The 11311-nt window shown below is 32.8% G+C and overlaps 1 protein-coding gene across 1 annotated transcript; it reads right to left on the bottom strand.

Annotated features, from left to right (window-relative positions):
* Positions 1 to 5974: 5974 nt before the first annotated feature.
* On the bottom strand, positions 5975 to 7459 carry LOC142219706 (uncharacterized). The gene is made up of 2 exons (XM_075288572.1): positions 7244 to 7459; positions 5975 to 7183 (listed from the first exon to the last, which is right to left on the bottom strand). Exons 1-2 carry the CDS (start codon positions 7379 to 7381, stop codon positions 6119 to 6121), a joined length of 1203 nt encoding a protein of 400 aa, XP_075144687.1. The 5' UTR covers positions 7382 to 7459; the 3' UTR covers positions 5975 to 6118.
* Positions 7460 to 11311: the final 3852 nt, after the last annotated feature.

Here is an 11311-nt window from a genome sequence, read left to right as displayed (position 1 = left end):
TTTATTTCCTATAGAAAATCTTGCACAATTTTATTTCTTATAGAAAATTTTGCAAAATTTTATTTCCCATAGAAAATTTTGTCAAAATGTTATTTCCCATAGAAAAATTTGTAAAAATTTTATTTCTATAGAAAAATTTGTCAAAATTTTATTTCTATAAAAAATTTTGTCAAAATTGTATTTCCATAGAAAATTTTGTCAAAATTTTATTCTATAAAAAATTTTGTCAACATTTTGTTTCTATAGAAAATGTTGCCAAAATTTTATTTCTGTCAAAATGTTATTTCCCATAGAAAAATTTGTAAAAATTTTATTTCTATAGAAAAATTTGTCAAAATTTTATTTCTATAAAAAATTTTGTCAAAATTGTATTTCCATAGAAAATTTTGTCAAAATTTTATTCTATAAAAAATTTTGTCAACATTTTGTTTCTATAGAAAATGTTGCCAAAATTTTATTTCTATAAAAAGTTTGTCAAAGTTTTATTTCTATAAACAAATTTTGTCAAAGTTTTATTTCTATAAAAAAATTTTGTCAAAGTTTTATTTCTATAGAAAATGTATAAAGTTGTTGGGGAGTAATATTTTGCAAAATCTACCAAACACACTGAAAAAAAAGGATGTCCGGTTCCAAAGATTTTGTCTTTAATTTAAAAATGTTGGTATTGATTCCGAGCCAAAGAAGCGGAGAATACAAGTAAGGATACTTTTAAGACACAATTCTCTTTTAAATTTGGGGTTTGTGTACTTGCTTCTAGGAAGCTAATTTTAATTTTTCGCTTTTTCAGCTTTTTTTCTTCATATGCTATCAAAGTCATTTAAAAACGAGTTAACGACAACTTTATTTTCCAAATTAAGAATCGACTTCCAGTAGAAATTATGCTATGTTTCAAGTAAAAAACGTCTTTAAAATAAAGTGTTGAAAAACATGTCCTATGTTTGAACGATTTTTTGCTTTGTAGTCAAGATCCCAGCAAAAAAAAGTTTCGCCAAAAAAGTAATGAAAATGTTCTTTTTGGATCCGGAAGTGGTGCAAAATTGACGCAGAAGCAATGAATTTAACATGGGCTTGTCATAGGGCGGAAGTCCTCCATTTCAACAGCCGTTGCACTGAATTTGCCTCACTTCTTTAGGTGTGATCCGAATTCAATGTTTTGGATGTACATTAAAAAATTCTGTGATATTTTGTCAAATAAATAATTTTTATAAGTTTTTATAATTTTTAATGGATTCTAACGCTTCTCCGAAACGTTTGACATCAAATATTTTCAAAAATGCACGATTGCACAAAATTTAAATAATTTGTACCATTTTATGAATTCTTACTCTGTTTTTAACCTATTTGAAACAAAAAAAGTTAAAATTATCCATTAAAAGTATGAAAAACCCAAGTTATAAAAAATTGAATTAAAAGAACTTCCTGGGTATTTAAAATAAAGAACATCATTGGGAGTGCATCTTCATTCGTTTTGTTTTGTTATTGTTGGTTTTGAAGATAGAGGAAGCACGCTCAAAAACAAACCATTTTGTTTCTATAGAAAATTTTTGTCAAAATTTTGTTTCTATAGAAAATGTTGTCAAAATTTTATTTCTATAGAAAATGTTGCCAAAATGTTATTTCTACACGGATGAAAAAGACTGTTTTTCATATGTTTGGCTATAAACATTATATGTTGGGAACACAATTTTTAAACACAATATTTTTGAGTGCAAGCATATAATGTTAATAAACTAGCATAACATATTTGTGACATATATGTTAATATGTTAGAACATATTATGTTTGGGACATAAAATGTTTTTAAATATAATAAGCTTGGATGCAAACATATGTTAATTTAGAAATAGCCTACAAACATATATGTGTTTAGTAGCTTGGAGCGCTAATTAACAGGGAGCGATATTGAATTAAGTTGGTGGTTGTTGCTTGTTATTACAAAATTAACATTTTATTTTTCCTTGGGCAATTGATCAGCTACTTCTTTGATACTTACAAACTGTGTGGTCCGTTGTTCGAATCCCCGTCCGGCAAAAGGTAAAATTAAAATAAAAAAAATCATAAAATTGAATAATTTCTTCTACAATGTTTGTATTACAGAAAAAGGTGCTAAGAACTAAAAAATCTCGTGGAAGTGAGAAAGATGTGAGGGAATATACAATTAGGCAGAAACAAAATTTTGAACATTCAGTCGAAAACCTATGTTGTTAGCACCTATATTACCTGTTTATTTTCATAATTCATTATGACTGTAAATATATAAATAAATAAAATTTTGAGCACAATATTGTTTGGGAGAATTTTTTTAAGCATATAATATTTTTGGGTGCAAAATGCTTCCAAACATATTATATGTTTACATAATAACATATTGTTTTTTGGAAGACAACATTATTGAATTTGGATGCAAAAATACAAAATGTTTGGAAATTGACTACCCAAACATATATTGTTTAGACCAATATGCTTTCAAACATATTATATATTGGAAGAGATCAAACATATAAATGTTTGGGCAATAGCCAAAAATGTATATGCTTGAAGCAAAATATGTTTGGGAGTATATGTTACAGAAGCGATTTTTTGTGAGCGTGTATAAAAAGTTTGTCAAAGTTTTATTTCTATAAAAAAAAATTGTCAAAATTTTATTTCTATGGTTAGGTTAGGTTAGGTTAGGTGGCAGCCCGATGTATCAGGCTCACTTAGACTATTCAGTCCATTGTGATACCACATTGATGAACTTCTCTCTTATCACTGAGTGCTGCCCGATTCCATGTTAAGCTCAATGACAAGGGACCTCCTTTTTATAGCCGAGTCCGAACGGCGTTCCATATTGCAGTGAAACCACTTAGAGAAGCTTTGAAACCCTCAGAAATGTCACCAGCATTACTGAGGTGGGATAATCCACCGCTGAAAAACTTTTTGGTGTTCGGTCGAAGCAGGAATCGAACCCACGACCTTGTGTGTGCAAGGCGGGCATGCTAACCATTGCACCACGGTGGCTTATTTCTATAGAAAATGTATAAAGTTGTTGGGGAGTAATATTTTGCAAAATTTACCAAAACTACTAATCTACCAAACACACTGAAAAAAAAGCTTGAAAAGATTTTGTCTTTAATTTAAAAATTTTGGTATTGATTACGAGCCAAAGAAGCAGAGAATACAAGTAAGGATACTTTTAAGACACAATTCTCTTTTAAATTTGGGGTTTGTGTACTTGCTTCTAAGAAGCTAATTTTAATTTTTCGCTTTTTCAGTTTTTTTTTCTTCATATGCTATCAAAGTCCTTTAAAAACGAGTTAATGACAACTTTATTTTCCAAATTAAGAATCGACTTCCAGTAGAAATTATGATATGTTTCAAGTAAAAAAACGTCTTTAAAATAAAGTGTTGAAAAACATTTTCTATATTTGAACGATTTTTGCTTTGTAGTCAAGATCCCAGCAAAAAAAAAGTGTCGCCAAAAAAGTAATGAAAATGTTCTTTTTGGATCCGGAAGTGGTGCAAAATTGACGCAGAAGCGATGAATTTAACATGGGCTTGTCATAGGGTGGAAGTCCTCCATTTCAACAGCCGTTGCACTGAATTTGCATCACTTCGTTAGGTGTGATCCGAATTCAATGTTTTGGATGTAAATTAAAAAATTCTGTGATATTTTGTCAAATAAATAATATTTATAATTTTTAATGGATTCTAACGCTTCTCGGAAACGTTTGACCTCAAATATTTTCAAAAATGCACAATTGCACAAAATTTAAATAATTTGTACCATTTTATGAATTCTTACTCTGTTCACCCAGAAAAAAGTGACCCCTTCTTTAAGTTAAAATGAACTCATTGTGAAGAAAGTTGAACTTCGTATAGCGCCAAAGCCATTTTTATTTGTTTGAACGATGTGATTTTCGTAGAAATTAGGAATAATGTATTCCATATATTAGTTAACATTTTCCTATATTTATGTACCACTATACTACAGAATGAAAAAATTTAACTAATTTGAATTCATATATGGAATGATTTTATTGAAATTTTTTCATTCATTTGGACAAATCTTACACATTTGTGGTAAAACTTTTACTTCATAATTAGAACTGCTTACCTTCGTTTTTAAATACAATTTTATTTATTTCTATAAGCAACTTTATCTTCAATAAAAGACATGTTTTATTAATATATTGAATATATTTATTAAGAATCAACAGCATAGAATCTCTTTGAAATATTAGTTTATTATTCCACTATTTCCAATTTCCGTGTGATATTATCAACTGTAAAACGCACTTTTTCTTTTTCTTGTACTTTTCACTTTTAATAAGTTGCTGCCTAACGATTTTGTCCTCCTTTTACAATTTCATTACCTACAAATATAAAAAATCATAAAACATTTTTGTTGCAAAAGGTTAGCGTCACTGAATATTACCTGATAATTGAAGATTCCAAAATGAAGACAAATGAAAGGGTTGTTATTCTGCTGATGTTTTCTTTCTTTATACACTATCACGAACATTGATAGATTTATTTAAAAAAAACGAAAATTTTTCTCACTAATTTAAAATAACAAATATTTTATATATTTTATTTGTTATTTATTATATTATTTTACCATATTATTTTTTAACAATCTCTCCGAAACAACGCGATTCCAACTAAAAAACAACCGACGCGCAAATATATCGATTACACCCACGCGCAAACACATCGATTACGATGACAAGTATCGATTACAGGTAGACAATAGAAATTTAGGAAAATTTCCTATATTCTAACAAGTGTGTTTCCTTAAGTTTTTAAAGGATTGCATACTTCTTAGTACGAACGAACTAAAATATTTTTCTATGCCAAGTGTTGTTCGTATGTATGAAAAACTTTCTATTATAAAGGAAGTCGCGATTATAATTTTATAAGAAATTTTACTAATTTTGAGGAAACTTGGTTTTAGTTCGGTTTTTGTTTATTTTTACGAATGCTTTGTTATCGGTGAATAAAATTTTCTTTTTCAGTAGTAAATTCTTATACCCAGCGAAGAAAATAGTATGAGTAAAATTCCATGCCTTATTCTAGTTAATGAACTATTCCTAACTGCTTACAGTTTAGGATTTTTTTACTGAAACGAGTAAATTTTATTATTTTTCACAAAAATTTACCTTAATGGAAATAAAATGGATAAACTATATTGATGAAAATTTTTTCCTTTAGTTTCAAAGGCACTTTTTTCTGGGTGTTTTTAACCTATTTGAAACAAAAAAAGTTAAAATCACCCATTAAATGTATGAAAAACCCTAGTTATAAAAAATTGAATTAAAAGAACTTCCTGGGTAGTTAAAATAAAGAACATCATTGGGAGTTCATCTTCTGAAAGTGCTTTTAAAGTTGTGCCTTTGGAAGAACGTCCAAATTTTTTTGCTGGGATGCAAAAAGACAACAAATTTAAAGACAATTTCATTAAATTTAAAGAATATTTCTGAATTACGAGTATTAGAGTGAAGTTGACCTTAGCCTAAACATTTTTTCTTTCATTTTATGATACCCATTTTTAAGTCAAATTACTTAATTATAAGGACAATAGGACTTCATTGAAAAGTTTATCGACTTTTGGACAAGGAAAACAACTTTATATTAGAGAAATGCGTCTTCTATGCTAAGCAAAATTTGCATTCGTATTTTAAAGACACGAAATCTTTGACCTCACGACAATATTTTTTTCAGTGCAGTAAAACCATTTTTGGTAGAATTCTACCAACTGTGACAACCGTGTCTGCGATATTCGGTAACCTCTCTTTGGGTGTTATTCCTCTCTTTGACTGCACTGCATTTCTCTTTCTATGGATGTGGAGAGTGTGTTCTAATGAACATCAGTGGTATTGCCTTTACTTCATTTAACATGTTTTTTTTTTTTTAATTTAATACAAAATATTAATTTATAATACCTCACAAAGTAATGGTAATAAAAAATTTAAATGAAGGATTTTTTTCTAAATTCAATAATGTCAGAAAGTCTGTAAAAAAAAGATAACTCATTCACTTAGGATCTCGATCGGAGCCTTGGGATAAACTGTAACGGTGCTCCTATTTATTGCACATATTAGAAATCTCTAGTGGGATTTTTACAACGAGAAATTGGTTAAGTTGATTCCATACTATTGAGATCAACATCAGTCTTTAGCAATGTCTCTTCAGATTGTTCAATGTTGAAGGAAGGTTCAGCATCATCTTCTACATCTGTATCTCCCTCGCCATCTACCTCAGCAGAAGCCAAGTCATCTTCTCCACGACATGAACAGGATTCACATTCACAATTACATTCTGTTTCACATGATGAAACATCTTCATCTTCATTCATTTCCGGGCAAGGAGAACCACTGACTTCTTTGGGCAATTCAATTACAGGTTCTTGGAAATCAGCCTCATATTCTTCTTTGCTGATACCAAACCAACGACAGTCGAATGGACCTTGACTATAACCGGTATTACAATCCTTTGAAATTTTATCATAAGTTATATCGCTTTCTGATGCCTTTAGAGTAGGGCATGTACATTTTGGCAGATTCTTCTCACTTAAATCATCTTTAAACTCTCGAATTTCATAACTATCTCGTTCCTTCAGCATATCATTAACAATTTTACGATACATTTCCTCATAGGGATCAGAGACTTTATGCATACCCATTGTCACCCGAACTACCCGAAGGCATTCTCTCTTTAACCTGGTTGAACATGATCGACACTCACATTCATGATTCTCATCAGGTGAAGGTCTTGATCGCATACGTTCATATAAAGCCTTATAGAGATCTTTAATTTGATTCTCTATGGATTTTTGAGTGTACATAAACAAACCCTCATAAGCTGCATATATTTGAGCTGTACGTTTAGCTGCATGGATCCACCGACATTCTGGTGTATGAATGAGTTTATAACTTAGCCAGGGATTGGGAACACCACCTTCGGCGGTGCCATGATAGAACGCTTGAAAAGCTCGTTTTATAATGGAATAAGCCATTTGGGCTTCCATTCGTTGCATATCACATTTTCGATTTAGATCATGGAACAGGCCTTCTTTGGACAAACGTTTTCTGGGTATAGTGTCAATCTTCTCAATAATTTCTTCGAAATGGAAAAAGTAGTATATAATGACATCAATGCAAAGCTTAGCCTTTATAGCTGGAATATTACAAATTTTCATAACCTATGGAGGCGGCAAGGAGATCAAAATAATTAGAATGTATAATTTTGTAAACTTTTTTACCTCTGCTAAGGTTTCCGCCACATCACGAACATTTTCCTTAAGAACATCAACGGCGATGGCCTTATACGGACAGTTACAATAATTGTTTGGTTGGAAGCATTCACATTTATAGCTTTGTATAAAACGTTGTGGAATCATTACAAATAAGGGATATCAAAATTATGAATTCAATAAAAAAAATAATGGGAATTAATTTGAAAGTTCATCGAAAATTTGTCAAATTGATGGAAAAGACAATGTTCGAAATTTCGTTTTCGTTTTACCCAGCATAACTACACTGAAAACAAGCAAATATAATGATTTTGGTATGGGTTCCTTACTAAAGAAGCGGAGAATTGAAGTAGGAATCTCTTTAAGAGCGACTCCGATTCTAAAAAAATAACAAATTTTTGTTGTATTCGTTTTTTGCAGATTTTTTCTTCATGTGCGCTCAAATTGCTTTAAAAGCATGTTAACTACAACTTAAATTTTCCAATTCATCAAGTAGAAATTGTGATATTTTTTAAGAAGTCAAGATACAAAAAGAACAAAAAGACAATTACATTAACTTCTAAGAATTTTATTTTAAAGTAGAAGCAAAAATAACATGCTTCCCGAAGTCAATCACGTAAATTCCGAGAATATAACATGGAGGTTAATAGTTAAGCTGATTCTCAAACTTAAAAAGACATCAGTTTTATCTGTTAATGTGATTCTCAAACTTCTAAAAAATCGGTCATATGTTATCTGTAAAGGTGATACTCAAACTTTTAAAATGCTTTAAACATTGCAATCAAATCAAATTTAGAGATTTGAAATCTTTCTATAAGGTATGGTAGTTGAAATATAGTTATAGTGGATTTTGGAAGTGTAATGTGATAATATTTAAAAACAAGTATATGCAGCAGTAAATTCGGCCGGGCCGGAGTTATAGAGAAATCATAAACATATCGTGTATATGATGTAATAACGCCTTGATTTGGAATCTTAAATCTGTAGATTTTTTTTCCGCCATTATTTAAATAAATACGATGAGTAAAATATGGAAATTTTACTTTTAGTTTCAAGCAATTTTCATGATCAGTACCTGCTATACCCTGAAAGAAGTGTTTTCTTTTCTGAGGAATGCAATTCTAGACAAGCAAAGTTTTTTTTTTGACACAAATTTTAGAGACAATCGTTGAATCGCTTATCAAAAATTCAGATTAGTTTGCTCTAAACGAAAATACTTTATACGAAAGGGAATTTCGTTTGTCTAAAATTTCATTCCGAAGCAAAATATTTTTTCTTTGGGTGTACCCTCAGGAAGTTAAACCGATCTATATCGATGCCTTGCCAAACGGACCGGTAAAAATAAATGCGATACAGATTTTTAAGGGTCTAAAATTCCAGTATATTTAAATTTTTGTGCAAATCGGATTAAAATTTTGTGCAAATCTTATTCCGACATATTCAAGCACGCATATGATGCGGGTCTCTCCGCATTTCTACTAATCGTTGCTTATGCTATTGCATTCCATTATGGTTCATTATCTCTCCGTAATGTCTGATATTGATTTCATTGTCTTCCTACGGGCTATCGGTGCAAATGTTCACAATCACTGGCCTCGTATTATTTCTGGGCCAATCAACATATTCCATTATCGCTCGCACTTCTTTCTGCAGTTAAGCAGAATATGATCTCGGTGTATGGATCCTCCACGCATTTGCTTCCAATCCAGTCTTCCCAGTGGTTATTTCCCTTGGTAACTGTCCAGCCTTCCCGACCATCTTCGATCAATCGATGTAATCATATGTTTTATCTTTGTTATCTCTTCTGAGATCGGTTTTCGTAGAATCGCTTTTCTGTCGTCAGAATGTCTCAAACGATTGTCATGGCCGCTGCGTCGTTCACCAATACTCCCTCCGTCTTCCCTATAACACTTTGATGGTTGGCCATGTTTCTTATTTCCCGTTTCCTAGGATCCCGTTTCCTAACCTTTGTTCTTATTCCGACATTTTCAAGCACGCATATGATGCGGGTCTTTCCGCATTTCTACTAATCGTTGCTTATGCTATTGCATTCCAATATGGTTCATTATCTCTCCGTAATGTCTGATATTGATTTCATTGACTTCCCACGGGCTATCGGTGCAAATGGTCACAATCTCTGGCCTCGTATTATTTCTGGGCCAATCAACATATTCCATTATCGCTCGCACTTCTTTCTGCAGGACTGATCTGGTAAGTAGAATATGATCTCGGTGTATGGATCCTCCACGCATTTGCCTCCAATCCAGTCGTTACTTCCCTTGGTATCTGTCCAGTCTTCCCGACCATCTTCGATCAATCGATGTAGTCATATGTTTTATCTTTGCTATCTCTTCTGAGGTCTGTTTTCGTAGAATCGCTTTTCTGTCGTCAGAATGTCTCACACGATTGTCATGACCGCTGCGTCGTCCACCAATACTCCCTCCGTCTTCTCTATAACACTTTGATGGTTGGTCATGTTTCTTATTTCCCGTTTCCTAGGATCACCTATCCGGTATCAGAGTGCCTCATACAGGGGTCATCCATCTATACTCCTGATTCCCCATAATTGTTTGTTCATATCGCCACCATAACTCCCTGGCTTTTCATCATTATAATTATTGCACTAAAGTTTAGGACCAATGCTTTGATCATAGTAACATATCAAAGTCCATCCCCCTGGTCACGTATCGTCTTCGAAATAGTCGCTTGCCCATTCCTGATTCCCCATAATTGTTTGACGGTCCATCATGTGTCTTGTTACCCTCCATTTTCCCAACATCTTCATTCATATCGTCACCATAACTCCCTGGCTTGTCATCATTATTATTATTGCACTAAAGTTCAGGACCAATGCTTTGATCATAGTAACATATCAAAGTCCATCCCCCTGGTCTCTTATCGTCTTCGAAATAGTCCCTTGCCCATTCCACTAGAAAGACTCCTTAGTACACAGATCACAGAAATTACCAAAATTTTACACCATTTTTGCAAACCAATATCCATACCACTATCATCCATAACAATTTAACTTCTTTCGGTACATATATCATGGCATTCCTATTAGCTCATTTAAAGCCATATCAAAAGAAGTGAATTCTTGGAATGGTGTCATTGGTTAAACACCTTTCTTTAGTAATTGTATGTCATTTCCTGCTAATTCGATCATTTTATCATGTCTTCAGCACACAACATAGCCGGGAAAAAATTACAATTGACCTTTTAAACAAATAAACTCCCAGAGCAAAGTAATAAATCTCCAACGGAAGCCAAAACGTTAAACCTTTCTTTAAAATCGCTACGATTTCAAGAATCCACCAAAAAAGAAAACGGCCATGAACGAAATGGCAAGGCAAGGAGATGGCTGAAACCTGCAAACCAACAAAAAAAGTAAATCGGAGGAGTAATCTGCAAGAATCTGTTAACGATTCCACACAACACAAACTTAATTTTCTCAAAAAAGAACTTCCATGCTTACAACGGACGACACTGACACTGGGCCAGTCAACAACTCCATATGGAATAGGTATTTTTGGGCAATACGGGCAATGGAAGTAACAGAGGGACGTGGAACCTAGGAAACCTAAAAGGCCATCTAAAAATGTTGTAGAGCATGTCTAGTTTAAGCTTAAACATTAAACAGCCAAATCGCTGATCACAATTTAGTGCAGCTTGTGGTATGGGCAAATACCCAGCCAGCGAAAAGCAACTGATCTCTACTAAAGCATCCATCCATCGATGGCTTAAGGAGTAAACCAATTTCACATTGACGTTGTTGTTGTTGTTTTTGGTCTGGTGCTTAGTTGATTTAACTTTAAAGCTATTACTTAACATCAATTCGTATGGCCTTCTGGAATTACAAACAACTTCATCGCCAACACCAGCCCAGCCACTCAGCCAGCCAGCCAGCATCAGGGCATCTACCACCAGCACTACTACCGCCAGACAATGACGACAACCAAGTGCCGCCAGGCATCTAGCCATCCAATACCAATCATCAAGAGCAATCCTCATCGTCGTCGCCGTCTTCCTCATCCGCTGCCGGAGTCTTAAGACCATCTAGCCATTCCATCGGACCAG

Source organism: Haematobia irritans, chromosome 1 (assembly GCF_050003625.1).
Source record: "Haematobia irritans isolate KBUSLIRL chromosome 1, ASM5000362v1, whole genome shotgun sequence".
Taxonomy (NCBI): Eukaryota; Metazoa; Arthropoda; class Insecta; order Diptera; family Muscidae; genus Haematobia; species Haematobia irritans.
The sequence above is the reverse complement of the archived record's forward strand: the minus strand, read 5'-3'. Positions and strand labels throughout refer to the sequence as shown.